Consider the following 17,015-nt stretch of genomic DNA (forward strand, 5'->3'; position numbering starts at 1 on the left):
GTTGGTTTTCACTTTTTGTCTTGCCTAGTAATCTGGGAGTTAGCATTTTTCCTGCGTGAGACAGAAAACAAATGTTGTAAATGAATGAATGAATGCTACGTAACTACTGATTTCTGAGTAGGATGAGTGAGCATGTCACCAGACCGACCTCCTCGCTTAATATTAGTAAGAAAGAGGATTTTAAATGACTGTCAATCATGTGTATTGGGGGAGGTCCTCTGCTCTCTGTGACACTGACACACTTTGTTCCAGCCAGTCTTGACTAGTGTGTTAGTAGTAGTCACACCGAGGGCATTCCTGATGTCCCCTCACTCATGTCACAGCTGACAACCGTGGTTACAATAAATAAATACCCCAAAGTCTTGAGGCGGGCCGTGCTTAACACCTCAGCTAACCAGTTTCCTGTGGGGGGGGGGGAATCCCTGTTATCCATGCAACGTTTCAGTTTCTTGGTGTTGACACTTGTATTGTGTGGTTTCTGTGTATGACTCACCACATAATCATTTGCTCTGTAGCTTTGATTAATCATCTGATTTCACTGCTGACTACGTGCAGTATCTACTGTCTGTTTTAAGAGTTTGGATAAGGATTACTTGCCAAAACATTACACACACGTGTGAAAACAATGCATTGTAATACAACAGTCCATTGTTGGTTTTCAGTTTATGTTGGAATGACGTAAGAAAGGTATTAACTCAGCTGTATGATTATTTTGAAGGATGTAGTTTGTGACGTTAAATTAAACACATAAGAGTTTTTGTTATTTAGCCTGGCCCACTGACTAAAATGGGTTTTTCAAAACAACAGAAACATGTCGGTAAAACACAATGCAACTCAAATATATTACAAACTAGGGAAGTTTCTTTGGCCTCTGATCCAGTACCTCCTCCCCTTGACGTTCATAAAGGCTTTCCTTATCTTACTTGAATTGTCCTACATCACATATGCACCGTGCGGCTGGAGGAGCACTCCCAAAGCCAATGTAGCGTGGAGTGGGTACCTCCCCTTGGCTCCAGAAGCTCATACAGACTGTAAACACTGGTGTTCCACAGAAATGCTCTGGTCATCCAGCACCATAAACTCCATAACCCTCTCTGGAATATTTTTTGCATTGACGCTGACACTTTTTTTTTTTTAATGTAGTGTGCAGTGTTGTTTACAACTATCTGTCTGACTGACTTCATTTTCCACAGTAAAGTACTTCCACACAGTAGACATGTTTAGTCACATGATTTGGGGTCATCTTATTCTTCTTTATTCAGTAAAACTGAAGAAGAAGAAGAAGAAGGCGTCTACTTCTTTGTTTTCCTTTTAGCTTTGCCGATAGCCAACTACCATTAAAACAGAAGAGGACGAAAAGGCTTTGACGTTACAGGGACGTGGTTTTGATTTATGGCGGACTTAAGATAAATAACTACAAAAGATCGGGTTTAGCTGAAGCCCAATATCAATCCAATCATTTAAAAATGCCTGTATCGGCCCTGATACCGATCAGGGCATCCCTACTACAAACCACAGCCTCCAACATAAAACACAGTTGAATGTCATAACCTTCATGAAGCTAAGATTCAGAGCAGGAAGGCATCGTATTCACTAGTAAATCTAATAAAAATGACCAATGAATGTAAATTATCTTGATAAATTAAGATATGAATCGAAAAAATCCCCAACACACGTCGTCAGAGACAAAGATGAACTCTTCAACTTGGTTATTTTGTTGTTGGGGCCAGCAAAACCCTGAAATATTCATGCTGGTGGTGGCATCGCATCAATTTTGAATTTGTGAATGAGGCACATTGTCTCGTCCCAGTTCTTAGATTGTGGTATTCTAATATATTGGTAGCAAAACACTATCACACTCCCAGATTGGATGGATTTTTGTATTTAATTCTTCAGATATTTTCTGAACATCTTCTGCAGTGTATAAGATGCATTTCTTTTTGGAAACATTACCTGCTCAGCTCACCATGCAGACTCTTGTGTATTTATAAACCATGAGTCAGGCTTGTGTTTTTGCCTGACAAATGGGGATGTAGGTAAGATGTAGGAGGAAAAAAAGAAGTCATCTTCCCGTGTGGACACATTTCTGATGTTTTAATATCGTTAATGGACACAAATCAGTGGAAGGGTGAGACGGGTTAGTTTAGTAGCTGTTGCCAAAGTGCTGCGTCCCTGATGAGGCCACGAGTGGTGCACCAAATTGAACGCCAAAACCCACTCTGCGTCATGTGAATAATCTAAACTCAAATTTGGTGACATGCTAGTTGCCGCGGTAATGAAAAGTGGCACACACAATGGAAGCTGCGGCACACGGTGAATATTCAGCCGTGCTCTCTGAAAAGCAGTCATTTCATCCTGCACTTACTGTGCCGTGAATACCTCGCTGAATATTTCAGAGGTTGCTCTGTTGCAGACTTCTTTGGTAGCTTTGAACTGTTTAGACTTTTCTTGCTTTCGGTTGGGATTCAGCAATTTTTCAAGGTTTGTTTCTCTTCTCTCTCACACAACTGCCAAGATACTCTCCCGGTTTATTAGAAATATTATTTTTTCCCTCCTCAGGCAGTGAAGAGCTAAAGAGGATGGCTCACTCTAAAGCTCGAGCCGCAGACGGGAAGGTGACCTACCCTCCGGGGGTCAAGGAGATCTCTGACAAAATCTCCAAAGAGGAAATGGTCCGCAGGCTCAAGGTCAGTGTCTTTCTCCCAATATGCTGCAGCCATGTCTCCTCTGTTTACGCTGTGCTTACACATCTGGCTTCTCAGTATGATATTATCACATTGCTGGAGGCCTTGCACGATTCTTCTTTTAAAATAGGCATGGGCTTGTTAAGAATTAATATTGTTTCATAGTAGGATATTAATTAATAAGACTTTGTTTGGGTCTGTTTCATATTGCTCCAAATGTTTAATTATTACTGATTTATTATTGAAATATTTACTTTTCATGCTGTGCCTGAAGAAACAGAAAGGATTTCAAGCCTAATTGTCTTGGATTGATGTCTGCTATCCCCCAGCTAGCTCTTTGGCAAACTCAGCCAGTAATTAATATACCCTAACCCTTTCCAGATGGTGGTGAAGACCTTCATGGACATGGACCAGGACTCTGAGGAAGAGAAGGAGCTGTACCTGAATCTGGCCCTCCACCTGGCCTCAGACTTCTTTCTCAAACACCCAGACAAGGATGTGCGTCTGCTGGTAGCCTGCTGTCTGGCGGACATATTCAGGATTTATGCACCAGAGGCGCCCTACACCTCTCCAGATAAACTCAAGGTACGATGATGAAGATTTTGCTCACTCATATTAAAAATAAATAAATGCAAAATTACATTACTGTTTTAATTACATAACCCCACTGCAGCTCCTCTGGAGTATTCACTAACAAACTGATGTTCCAAATTTGTGCAGCATTTGGCAGAATATGTGACATGATTCACACTTTATTATAGAGCTTACATAAACACATGCAGTTTAGTAGTCAAACACAAATCGGCATTCATCAACAGGTCTTAACATGCAGCACATCGTGTCAGTGTTTTCACAGTTGGTGTTGAATAAAGAGGTGTCTCTTGTCGATCACTCTTAACATTTTTCTGCATGTGTTTCTTTCTTTCTCATGTCTAAGTTCTGTCAGTGACTGCAGCTGCTTGTATAGCGTACTCACCGCGTGTGTCTTTGTTTGTTTTTTTTTTCTCTCCAGGACATTTTCATGTTCATCACCAGACAGCTCAAAGGACTGGAGGACACGAAAAGTGCACAGTTCAACAGATACTTCTACCTGCTGGAGGTAGGTGACTTTGATTATTTGAGGTTTGGTCACATTTTATACTGATGCTAAATCCTAAACTAATTTAGCTCGGCTTTGGACACTGGTGCAGATGTCTTCACGGACATATTTATATCCATTAGTTAACCCTTTGAAATGAGTATTTATAGACTGAAATATTGTAATATTAAAAAGAATTGTATGCATCGTGTACTTATGTTGTGGGAGAAAAACTCCACACGCAGTCATTTTTATTTCTTAGGAATGAATTGGAGCTAATCCTGAAATATTGTGGATACGTTTCTATGGTAACTGGAAGTCCAGATTGATTTAATCTTAAACAAGGTTTCCCTGAAAAAAGTAAGCCTTTATTTAAGAGTAATCTTTATGAAAAACCCCTCTGAATGATGCCACCTGCTTTTGTGTCAGGTCATTTTATGTAAACATTCATCTACTCCTGCTTTTAATATGATTTCGGTGAAGCAATCGGCTATATCTTCATTAGGAAAGGGAAGCCAGTGATATTCTTTTTTTTTTTTTTTCTATTTTCTTGCTGGTGGAACGATATTTTATTTAACAGCTATAAATGGCTACAGGGATACTTACTCGTGACGTTTATGTGAACAATTTAACCTGTGCAGAACTTCCAGAGGTTAATTTGTTGCATGTGGGCGTTTCTAGATGTTTTATTTCACTGAATTATTCATTTTTTCAGCATTTGATCTCTTCTCTGATTGTGTTTACTAATGCTTGTGTGTGTGTTCAAGGGCTTATGTAATTGCATTGTATTAATAACGCTGTGGAATAACTAAGAGTGTAGAGATGAAGAGAAGGAAGCAGTGGTGATTCCAACACACTGTGAACTCTTCCTGGCTGTGCAACTGAACTTAAAGGAAGACAAGTTTATATCTGCAGTGATCTAGCAGCTTTTTTTTTACTTTAATTTAATCTCCTTCAGGCAGCAGGAGACTGAACTCTGCTAAACACCAAGTCAGAATGGATAATGACAATGTTCAGTATTTTTAGCAATTTCTTTTTAAGAGAATCTCACCCTGATGTTCTTCATCAGTGGTCTAATTTGTTTTTCAGTCTCCTTGCGTGTGTCATTTGTTTTGCTTTCAAGGGGTTTATGATTATTTATGAGTTTGCACCAAGAAGCCATCTCAGATTGAAATCCAAGGACAAATGGTCTCTAATTGGAAGTCGGTGGCTCTTGTTTGCAAGTGGGAGATTATTAAAATTGTGATTTTAAAAACATCTGTTATAATCAGGGAATAAATAGGAAGCCTGAAGCTATTTTGAGATATAGGAAATGGTGCAGTTTTAATGATTATAATTACTGTGCACTCACAATAGCAATTAAATTCTAATCATTAAATGCAGTCATCATACAAAGGATGTTTATTTATTTTTTATTTTTTTGGTTTTATTGTTTTTTTCCAATCTAACATGAAATGGGAACATACCCTTCAAAGAATGATCACCTGAATCTGCAGCTTCAAATGTTTATACTGAGGTTCTGCTCATTATTTGGCCTGCAACTTCTCTCTTTAAGCAGAGTTTATGCCTCTGCGGGACCTAGACGCCGCAACCTACACGCGTAGCCAACGCTGGCGCGAGCCATTTGTACTCATGTACTTGTGCGCTCGTCAGGCTGGCTCGCTCTGTAACAACGCCACCCAAACGTTAGTCGGTGCTCTGTCTTTCTTGACAGTTGTCACCTTCTATGAAATTTCGGCTGAATTTCGGCTGAATTTCGGCGAACACGAGTCATACAACTCGTTGTCTGTATCTCTAAACATCCTCAGTCAACCTTACCGATTCTTTATTGATCCAAAACAATCAATTCGAAAATTGCGGACATGGAGAAGCAGCTGGAAATACCAAAGCAGAATTACACTACTACCAAACAGACCAATCACAGCTACTTTAATTTCTAGGGAGGTGCGCAGGTGTCTGCGTTGTCGCCGTAGCCCCTGCGTCAACTTAACGCAGAAGCATAAACCGCCAATTAGGTTTACTGTCACTGCAGCTGTAAGCACTGGAAAGGTTCTGTCTACTCAGCACCAAACTGAACACAGTTAGCAGCTAGTTAGTGAACATAATGGACCATTTAACAGCTAAAGACGCAGACCGTTCCCCCAGAGATTGGTAGAGACCAAAAGCAAGGGTAAAAGGAGAATAAACATTCAAGAAAAATATATAAAAAGTGAATGTTACTTTATAATTACAGAGGTACCTCTTCCGACATTCATCTCTCACCTTCCTGGTTCCGTCGCTAACATCTTGCCTCCTCTTTTTGTTTCAGAATATAGCGTGGGTGAAGTCCTACAATATTTGCTTTGAGCTCGAAGACAGCAATGAGATATTCACCCAGCTTTACAGGACACTCTTCCAGGTCATCAAGTAAGTGCTTTGATCAGAAGCCAACCACTGTGTTCGTCATGGTTTGTGCCCAGATTTTTGTGTTTCCACATCTCTTTGTTTTCGTCTTTGGGCTGTGGCGGTCTTTAATGACAGAGATGAGCTGCTGCGGCTCTAACGTCTCGGTCTGTCTTTGCTGCTACATCATGAAGCCGCACAGTAGCAGTCTGGCTGTTTCTCTGTGATTGCTCTCCCTCTCTTCTCTTTCCTCCACTCAATTTCACTCTGCTGAACACAACCTTGAGGGCTAAATCCTGCAGTACAGAATTTGGCTCTTTGCCATTGGGAACAAATTGTGGTAGTGTGTGTGTGTCAAGTCTGCCAACACCGTGCTTTTTCTTTAAACTACATGCTGTTAAAGGATCAAAAGAACTTTCTACTTGACATATTTGCAGTGAGCCAATAGGGTGTAGGTGAATGCAACCCTCATGTTTGTGTAGGTATATATGTGTAAGTGACTCTTCCAGTGAATGGGAGGTAATGAGACTAGTAATGCCTGGTAGCGTTTAGGAAAGCAGTCGTTGAGATACAAATCTAGGTAATAAGCTTTACTTCCTGCTGTAATGCACATCGTTACGAGCACACTAGAGCCACTCTGTGCGATCAATTCATTTGCACAGTCGCTCAGACATTTTCTGTGTGGTCAGGTTTGTTTTCATAATGAGGTAAAAACACAAATTCCTACAAAATGCCTGCTGCCGCCAAGTAAACTTTAGATGCCGTGCAATTAAACTGTTACAGATTCTTGCACACACACCAAGCACTGTCAATGAATACTTGTCATTTAGATTTAAAAATTTAAAGTTGTTGCCCCAATAGGAACCAGTGTTGAATACTTTTAACTCATGCAAAGATGCCCTTCGTGGTCTGTGACCTTTGATGCCTTGTTTCCCTAGCAACGGCCACAACCAGAAGGTGCACATGCACATGGTGGACCTGATGAGCTCCATCATCTGCGAGGGAGACACTGTATCGCAGGAGCTGCTGGACACCGTGTTGGTCAACCTGGTGCCAGCACACAAGGTACGTGCACAACGTGTGAATATGCACAGATACGAGAACGTTAGTAGCAGCTGTGTGTGTGTGTGTAAGTAAGTAAGTCGGTGAATGAGAGGCATATTGGAAAGTGGATGAAAGCATTTATCATTTACATTCAAATATACACACAAATAGTACCAGCATGAAAGGTGATACAAGCAGAAACTGCACAGTAGGGGACGTCTGAAGAGAGCTGATGTTGTCGGTGAACTGAGGACAATATAATTTTCCATACCCTGTAATTCAGTGAGACCCCTGCAGGTGAGAATAGGTAAAGCAGCTTTAAGCAAATATGTGTGAACATCTGTGCCTTCTGTATCCTAATGGGACAAGAAATAATGAACTACTCCCTTTTTTTTCTGCATATCTTGCTGACCTGGTGTTTTACTTTTTTTCCCCACCTCTGTCTTTCTAGAATCTGAATAAACAAGCATACGACCTGGCCAAAGCTCTGCTGAAGAGGACTGCACAAGCAATCGAACCCTACATCACCAATGTAAGATCACATACTTGACCCACTCCTATTTAAAGTATGTCTTTACACTTTCATATTGCTTTTGTGTCATGTAGCCGGAAGTAATCGTAAGAGCGTTACATCAACACGGCCACTATTTAAACCTGGGTGAGCCATGTTAGAAAAGTCTTGGCCGAAACAAAGCTTGGGGAGCATCACTTCCGGGTTTCATTAGCTATGTGGTCAAACCACAGAGCCCATGCACATTAACTGCATTAAGAAAAAATGTTGTTAACTTTGACAGCCCTACTAAAAACCCAGACTAATACAATCTAAACACCTGTGTGTCTGGAAAAACAAGCCACGTCTTTCAAAAGTTGCTGTTTGAGTTGTAGAATGATGGAGGATTTTATCAGCAACCTTATGCCTTCCTCTCTGTCTCCTTTATCAGTTCTTCAACCAGGTGCTGATGCTGGGAAAGACCTCAGTCAGTGATCTCTCCGAACACGTGTTCGACCTCATCTTGGAGCTTTACAATATCGACAGCCACCTGCTGCTCTCGGTGCTGCCACAGCTGGAGTTTAAACTCAAGGTAAAGAGCGTCAAACGTCGCTTTAATCAAATATATAGGCACTAAACTAATGAATGGATTTTTAGACTTAATGTTAAGTAGCTTAATAATTAATATTGGTATCTTAAAGCTGTCATATTAAGCGCAGAACGCCTTACTGAACCTAATTAGGACAACTGGCCGAATGACAATTATTAGTCTTTGCTGTAATATTAGTGGCAGTTGTGGCAACAATGCTTACACTAGTGTTGGAGGTTATACACACTCCACAACAAAGACCTGAATTCTCTGATCAGTACCCACAGAACTGCCCTTTTTGTCTTTCTCTGCAGGTTTGTTGTTTCATATTAGAAAGATAAAGCAGTCAGCCAGTCAGCATAATGTTGCCTCTGCAGCGTCTCATAAAGGCGTCCTGCTGATGGATAACGCTCATTAACTGTTCAGAGGGAGTGTAGATCACTGCTGTCTCCTCCAAATAATAGCTGCGATAAAAATCTCTCTGCCACAAACCGCTTTCTCTCCCTCTCTCTCTCTGCGTCTTTCTCGCTCATGTTCGTTCATTTTTTTTCCTCATAATTTTATTCATCGTAATCTCTCCGGGTTCTTTTCTGCTCTGCTATCCATTGTCCTTGCTCCTTACCTCATTGTGCCTTCCTTTGTTTCTGCTGTTTCATCTTTTCCACGTCTCCTTCTAAAAACAAAATCGATACCAAAACAGCTGCCATTAAATGCTACAAAAAATGCTAATGTTTTCAATGTGGTTAATATAAACGACTTTGTGCGTCTGTCCAGTTGACGCAGTCAATTTCGGTGCATCATTTCTCTCTCTCCTTTTTTTCTTATTTCTGCAGAGTAATGATAATGACGAGAGGCTGCAGGTGGTGAAGCTGCTGGCTAAGATGTTTGGAGCCAAGGACTCAGAGTTGGCTGCGCAGAACAAACCACTCTGGCAGTGTTACCTGGGCAGGTGGGTTTAGGTGTTTTGGCCCTGGCATTCACAGATCCTTAAAGCCTGAAAATATGTTCATGTGTACATGAACAGAGATCTTACTTTTTTTTTCCAACATGCATTGGTTGAGTGTTACTGATGGATTAAAGCATAACCTTTTATTCTTACACATAGTGTCTAGTCTCAACATTATCACTTTTTTTAAACAATGATTTAAATTAGATTTCTTTTTTGTGAGTTTGATGCATCTTAAAATCCTAAACTTGACTTCCTGAACACTGTGTTTGCTCTCAGATATCTGCTGACTTGTTTTTGTCTAAATGATGAAAATGGAAACAAAAAACAATCTTTTAAAGTTGCTGATTTCTTTCACCCAACAGGTTTAATGACATCCATGTGCCTATCAGACTGGAGTGTGTTAAGTTTGCCAGTCACTGTCTCATGAACCACCCCGACCTGGCCAAAGACCTCACAGGTAAATATATTCACGCAGTGATTTTGTGTGGTGAGAAATGTACGGGCGTGAACCCCATTTCTACAACTCCTCTTAATAAATTACTATTACCGTGTCTTTGAAGTGTGTGCACGCTCTAGATCAGATGAGAAGTATTTGCCTGGTATTTTAACAGTTTTAGATCCCTGGCCAGTTCTCTCACATCCCACTCATTTGTTCCCGTTTTCTTTCCCAGAATTCTTGAGGGTCCGGTCACATGACCCAGAGGAGGCCATCCGCCACGACGTCATCGTCTCTATAGTAACCGCTGCCAAGAAAGACTTGTCTCTGGTCAATGATGCATTGCTGAATTTTGTAAAGGAGAGGACCTTGGACAAGAGAGTAAGTGGGCAAATGTGAAAGTGTTGTGCAAGTGTCAATATTCTGTATATAGATCTAGGTTTTGAGTTTGGGGGTAAATGTTATAAAATCTTAGTTCCTTTCAGTGTTTAAAGATCCCTTAGTAGTGTCTGAGACATGGGGAAAGGCCACCGTGTTATGTTCACCTTGCTAGTACCAGGTACGACCCCCTTTTGTCATCAGAATGGGTTTAGTCCTCTCTAGCATAGATTCAACAAGGTCCTTAAAACATTTCTTAAAGAGTTTGGTCCATATTGACATCATGGCATGGTGCAGTTGCTGCCTTCCTGTTTCCACCATATTCCAAATGTGCCCTAATGGATTGAAGTCTGGTGCATGTGGAGGCAATTTGAGTTCAATGAACTCAGTGTCGTGTTCAAGAAACAAGTCTGAGATGATTTTAGCTTTGTGATAAGGTGCATAGTCCTTTAGAAATATCAGTAGATGGCTATATACTGTGGTGATAAAAGTAAGCTCATTGTCCGCAACAATACTCATTGTCAGCAACAATACTCAGACAGGCTGTGGTATTTAAACGATACTGAATTGGTACTGAAGGGGCCAAAGGTTTATTAGATGGTGGTGCTTGTAATCTGTGCTATGTCATCTTTGTTGACATATTATATGTTGGGTTTAAATTATACTTCACCCCTGTTTCATATGGTACTTAAAGTACTGTTAGCCTGCTGTCATTTGGGACTGTCATCCCCTTAGTGGACAAATTGGCTGTGGTATTTAAACGATACTCAATTGGTACTAAGGGGCCCAAGGTGTGCCAAGAAAATATCCCCCACACCATTACACCACCATCAACCTGAAGTTCAATGAGCCGTGGCAAATTGACGCCTTATTTTCTATCTCCATCTCTAAGCTGCAGCAGTGTTGTTTTATCTGTCTGGCTTTCTGCTGCTGTAGCCCATCTTCTTTCCCTGTAAACCCTAGAGATGGTTGTGTAGATCAGCAGTTTCTGAAACACTCAGCCCAGTCTGGCATAAACAACCGTGCCACATTCAAACTCCCTGCAATCAACTTTCTTCCCCGTTCCGATGCTCGGTTCTAGCTACTTGCCTAAATGCGAGTTAATGCAATGTTATTGGGTGATTAAATATTTGCGTTAATGAGCAGTTGGACAGTTGTACTTAATAAGATGGACAGTGAGTGTTTGAGGTGACCCTGAGAGCGTATGTTGTATATGCTTCAACTTTGCGTCCTTTTATTGGATGGTGATGCTTGTAATCTGTGCTGTGTCATCTTTGTTGACATATGTTGCGCTTAATTTATACTTCACCGCGGTTTTATGGCGGACATCAAGTCCTGTAACCCTGCTGTCATTTGGGACTGTCACCCACTTAGTGGACAATTTGCAACCAAAGTATCTTCCCATCACAGTGTGTTGTTACCTCATTATCATAACAGCTCTGGATGTTTAATATTGCAGCTACTTTCTGAGGGAGCCCTTCTCTGTCATGTCTGTCTTCTAGGATTGAGTGTGATATTAAAGTGACAATTGCCAATATATTTGTTTAAGTATACGCAGCATGCTTATTGGGATTTTATACCCCTGCCAAAATGGCATTATTGTTGTTCATAGTTTAAGCAATAACCTACATCAGCCGTGTTGTTGTGTGATTTATTATTTTTTTTTTTGGATTATGTTTTGTCTGACGTCCTCAGACATCCACAGCTACTTAATTTATGTCATCATCAAGTGTAACATTACAGCCTATAGGATTTTCTTTCTCAGTTAGACGTAGTAAATCAAGTTAAGATCTGGGGCGTAAACACAGGCAGAACATCTGTCTGAAAGTTTTGTAAAAAGAGGCTGATGGTGTCAAACTGAGGACGCGTCTGCTCGCAGCCTCTAAATGAACAGACAGGTGAAGGGAAACAGATGTTATCGGAGTGTCCAACTGCACTTGCAGTTTTTGGTATAGTTCTCAAGTATGGTTTATGACTTGCTGTTGCTTTTCAGCACGAGTTCATTGGAGAGAAACCAATTGGCAAAATAAAATGACACCACCAGATATATTCCTCCATTAAAAGCGAATGCCACTTGTTCCTATCTTGTAAAGCAGGCTCTCTGATCAGAAAGGACGGCTTTGAAAGTTCTTCATATTCTTATCCGCAATGTTTCCTATCACAGTCAGTGTTTTCACTTTTTTCTGCCGTGCACTACAGCTGCTGTAAAATGAAATAATTTACTTTAAACTAGTTTGAATTGCAAATGTCTCTTTTATCTCCAATCAGTGGCGCGTACGTAAGGAGGCCATGATGGGGCTGGCGTCTATCTACAGGAAGTACTCACTTCAGGGGGAGGGAGGCAGGGAAGCCTCTAAACAGATATCCTGGATCAAAGACAAGCTGCTTCATATCTACTACCAGAACAGCATTGATGACAGGTTTGTGTGCTTGTTTTTCCCCCATGTGCTACATTTAAAAAAATCCAAAAAAAAAATCAAAAGACCTTTATGAATGTCAATGAAGCCTTTAAAATGTGGGAAGTGTTTAAAGGTAAAGCAAATCAGTCTCCCTTTAGAAGCAGATTAGACTCTCTCTGAGTTCCTTGAATCAGTTGCTTTTGTGTAATTTGTGTGAGCGCTGAGCCGAAAGCTTCTGTTGACAATGCAGCTTAGATTTAAGCGTGTAATTACGTCAGACAAACTTGTTCTTTGGATAATCAGTTAAATGTAGATATTAGCATCACACTGAGGTGTTTTGCAGCAGATTTTGGCAGTGTACCAAACACCTCTTTCAAAGACATCCTTGTGTCGGCTGCAGTTATGCAGCCATATGAGAGAAAATATCATTAAAGAAGCATTTACAGTTGTTTTCATCTGCAAGTTGTTGTGCTTGATTTGTCTTTGTTATCTTTTAAAAGCCAGATGGCACAGCTGCAGCATCGCTTTCTTCACTTTGAGCCAGAATGTTTGGTGTATTATTGTTTCTCCACCTACACATGCTCATCGTGAAGGGCCTACAGTACCTCTCTGGGGTCTGTTCAGAGTCGTTATGCAAAATGTCACCAGCTAAAGTAGAAGATTAACTATTTAAAAAGCCAGGGTAACAACCACAAAGATGATAAGAACACCTCCAGGAGACATCACCATCTCGGGTCGAACAGCGGGAGAGTGTATGTGGGTGTAGTTTTCCTTTAAATCACTCTGCTGTAGTGGAGCTGCTCAGCTGGCAACAGGAAAAGTCTGCGTTGTAGCTGGCAGTGTCTTGACTGTGTAAAAGTTGAACAAGGCAGTGCTGATATACTTGTTCAACAAATTCTCCCCAAAAAACCCTGAAAATAGGCTTTTTTTTATGCATGAAAGATCTTTGCATTGTTGTTGTTTTTTTTTTGATAATGAAATAATTTATTTTATTCTTAATTTTGGAAGGGATGTTAGATAAATAATTTTACACAAATATAATAATAATAATAAAAATAATATTATTTTATTTCTATGGCACCTTCCAGTTCTTTAACAGGCTTTGCACTCTGTGTGCAAACTGAACAGACTGATGTAAAAAGAATAAATTAAAACAATGTAATAATGTTAAAATAACTGACCAGTTAAAAGAGGCAATAGTAATGTGATGAGTCTGGACTTCTCAAGCAAATCACCCCTTAGCTTTGGTGACTGAAAAAGGCTCGGCCCCTGTCTGCTCTTGAATCTAAACCCCAGGAAAAACCAGCACAGCCTTGTCTGGGGACCGCAGGCTGCATGCATATTAATAGAGGGAGAACAGTTCTGAAATATAGTCTGGAGCCCGGCTGTAAAGAGCCTGAAAAGAAATCGATAACATTTTTTAAATTAATCGTAGAGCAAATTTGTAGCCAGTGAAGTTTTCCTAAGAATGGAGAGATGTGATGTAATTTTTATTCTGCATAATGTGTTAGCAGGAATACTTAACACTTGTGTAATTTGTTTTCCTTTGTATGCTTTAGGTTGTTGGTTGAGCGGGTCTTTGCCCAGTACATGGTTCCTCACAACCTGGAAACCACTGAGAGGATGAAGTGTCTTTACTACCTGTATGCCACCCTGGACACGAATGCTGTGAAGTAAGTTGTTTTTAAGTTCGTTAGTAAGCGTCTTTAAGATAACACTGCTTGTTGAAGAAAATGTCCAGAGTGAAAGCTTGTTATCTTTCTACTGTACTACAACCCTTTCTTCTTACCATGTCTGTCCCTCGCAGAGCTTTGAATGAGATGTGGAAGTGCCAGAATCTGTTGAGACATCATGTCAAAGACCTGTTGGACCTGGTCAAAAAGCCCAAGGTAACTCTTGACTGGCGCACACAACGAAACCTTAGGTTAACAGATAAACCTTGTCCTGTGTTTCTGAACTGTTCTCTGTTTTGTTTTGTTTAGTCTGAGGCGTCCAGCAAGGCTGTATTTGCCAAAGTCATGGTGATCACAAGTAAGAGATCTCTCTTAAATGAGTTAAACAAATTGAATTTGTTTCAGAAAACTGACGCTAATGGGTGAAATATATTGAATACTGAGGACTGCTGTAACATGTGACCGTGCCACCCTTATTTCAAAAGCTTTCCCATATTAACACAAGCTTCTCTGTGTCTACAGGAAACCTGCCAGACCCGGGTAAGGCTCAGGATTTCGTGAAGAAGCTGGCTCAGGTCCTGGATGATGACGAGCGAATCAGAGATCAGTTGGAAACCTTGGTCAGCCCCAGCTGCTCCTGCAAGCAGGCTGAAGTCTGTGTGGTGAGTGTTGACATTTCTAGGCACGGTCACAGTGTACTCTGATTGAAATAATGTCATGTCACCATTGGTTTTGTTCTTATTTGAATTGTTAGCCTTTTATTGGATTTATTTTATTTTATCATGAATTTGACATTTTCTCAAAAGTCTCACATTGACACATTGTTTTGTTGTTCAGCACTAGTAAAGAAACTCTTAACTTAAAGTCTTAAATATTTCAGTGTGGGTTTGTTTGTAGCAGTATGTATTGTGACAGTATATGCTCTCTGTATACACCAATCAACCACAACATTAAAACCACTGACAAGCGAAGTGAATATCATTGACCATCTTGTGACAATTCAGTGTTCTGCTGGGAAATGTATTGACCTGACATTCATGTGGATGTTACTTAGACATGTACCACCCACCTAGACCAGACACCCCCACCCCATAGCAATGACACTCCATGATGGCAGCAACCATCCCCAGCAGGATGTAGCCTGACGTAGTCACACACACAAAAACGCTTTAGGAAGAAGCTAACACTGACCTTTTCTGATCTATGGCCAACAGCATGGGACACATAGCAAACCTACACCTGCACAAGTATCACTTTAGAGTGGTTATGGTTTAACAGTTCTAAAAGGTTTGTTTTGTCATATTTTCAGCGAGACATCACTAAAAAGCTCGGCAGCCCCAAACAGCCCAGCAATCCATTCCTGGAAATGGTGAAGTTCCTGCTGGAGAGGATTGCTCCTGTGCACATCGACACAGAGTCCATCAGGTACATCACGTGTGTCATTAATTAATAACAACTACGAATAGCAGTGATTGTTAATTCTAATGTGATTTGTTTTACCTCTCTCCCTGTCATCTATCAGCGCTTTGATAAAACAGGTAAACAAATCGATAGACGGAACAGCTGATGATGAGGAGGAGGGCGTTCCCACTGAAGAGGCCATCAGAGCAGGGCTGGAGCTACTAAAGGTAACACCCAGTTTATCTCTAAAAAAAAATATCTGGTAGCAAGTTATGATATGAATGTTATATATTTCATTATTTCATGACTTTGCACAATTTGTATAAAATGGGGTCGGAAAAAATCTAAATCACAGGATCAGTTCTGCTTCTGTGGTGTTTGTATTGCAACACTGAAAAGTAATCAGAGAAGTAAACGAACACGGTTTTATTTATGAGTAAAACTGCTGAAACAGGAAAAATATATTCAGCACCTCTTATGAAGATTTCGATCATGAAAAAAATGTTGATTCATCAGCAACCAGTTGTTTGACCTGTTAATCATCACACACACACAGGTGCTGTCGTTCACACACCCGGTGTCGTTCCACTCTGCAGAGACGTTTGAGTCTCTGCTGGGCTGCCTGAAAATGGACGACGAGAAGGTGGCCGAGGCCGCTTTACAGATCTTCAAGAACACGGGCAGCAAGATGGAAGAGAGTTTCCCTCATATCAAATCGTATGTTTCTTGCTTTCAGTCATTTTGTTTTTAGCTTATAGTGCAACACATATAGTGACACTGACCAGAACACCCTGCACTCTGAGAGAGAGAAAGCGTTCTACCTTCTCCTGGCTTTTAATGGTGTTTTCCTGCCTGCTCCCCCTAGTGTTTTACTGCCGGTACTGCAGGCCAAAGCCAAGAGGGGCCCACCTCGCCAGGCCAAGTATGCCATCCACTGCATCAACGCCATGTTCACCAACAGAGACACACACTTTGCCCAGATCTTTGAGGTCAGTCAGCTCATCGCTTTGCTTTTATAAATGACAAAAAAAAACATGTGAATCAATAAATTACACAAGTCTAGGTTGGCTGTTTTAGATGGATGATAAATGTGCCCAAATTAGTCAAAAAATGTTAATTAAAAAGTGTTCACGTCCTGAATAGTAAACATTAAAACATGGATGCATATGAATTTTGTCCTAAACTATTTGTCAGATATGTTTTCAAGTGGTTTTGCCCACAAGTAGACCTGCATCTCTGACTGTGGATGAAATTAAATGTTGCGTGTTCCTCCAGCCACTGCACAAAGGCCTGGACCCTGCTAACCTGGAGCAGCTCATCACTCCTTTGACCACCCTGGGTCATCTCGCCCAGCTGGCTCCAGAACAGTTTGCTGCACCACTCAAATCTCTAGTCGCCAACTTTATCGTGAAGGATCTGCTCATGAACGACAGGGTACGCATGTCATAAAAAAAGCCCTAATGTTAAACAGCTGGGGCTTCTTTTTTTTTAGGATCCAGATAAAAGCCCTGA

At 40.8% G+C, this 17,015-nt stretch overlaps 1 protein-coding gene across 1 annotated transcript in view; it reads left to right on the forward strand.

Moving 5' to 3' along the window:
* Positions 1–17,015, forward strand: part of pds5b (PDS5 cohesin associated factor B) — a 28,892-nt gene that overhangs the window by 4,762 nt on the left and 7,115 nt on the right. Inside the window, exons 2-21 of the mRNA XM_084564100.1 lie at positions 2,560–2,687; positions 3,066–3,269; positions 3,697–3,783; positions 6,071–6,168; positions 7,083–7,209; positions 7,640–7,720; positions 8,130–8,270; positions 9,101–9,216; positions 9,579–9,673; positions 9,888–10,033; positions 12,299–12,450; positions 13,989–14,102; positions 14,237–14,318; positions 14,412–14,460; positions 14,625–14,764; positions 15,412–15,527; positions 15,625–15,730; positions 16,060–16,220; positions 16,369–16,492; positions 16,779–16,937. Coding sequence (XP_084420226.1) covers positions 2,580–2,687; positions 3,066–3,269; positions 3,697–3,783; positions 6,071–6,168; positions 7,083–7,209; positions 7,640–7,720; positions 8,130–8,270; positions 9,101–9,216; positions 9,579–9,673; positions 9,888–10,033; positions 12,299–12,450; positions 13,989–14,102; positions 14,237–14,318; positions 14,412–14,460; positions 14,625–14,764; positions 15,412–15,527; positions 15,625–15,730; positions 16,060–16,220; positions 16,369–16,492; positions 16,779–16,937 — 2,406 coding nt within the window. The 5' untranslated portion in view covers positions 2,560–2,579. The remainder of the gene's footprint in view (positions 1–2,559; positions 2,688–3,065; positions 3,270–3,696; positions 3,784–6,070; positions 6,169–7,082; positions 7,210–7,639; positions 7,721–8,129; positions 8,271–9,100; positions 9,217–9,578; positions 9,674–9,887; positions 10,034–12,298; positions 12,451–13,988; positions 14,103–14,236; positions 14,319–14,411; positions 14,461–14,624; positions 14,765–15,411; positions 15,528–15,624; positions 15,731–16,059; positions 16,221–16,368; positions 16,493–16,778; positions 16,938–17,015) is intronic.

Source organism: Chelon labrosus, assembly GCF_963514085.1.
Source record: "Chelon labrosus genome assembly, chromosome: 17".
NCBI lineage: Eukaryota > Metazoa > Chordata > Actinopteri > Mugiliformes > Mugilidae > Chelon > Chelon labrosus.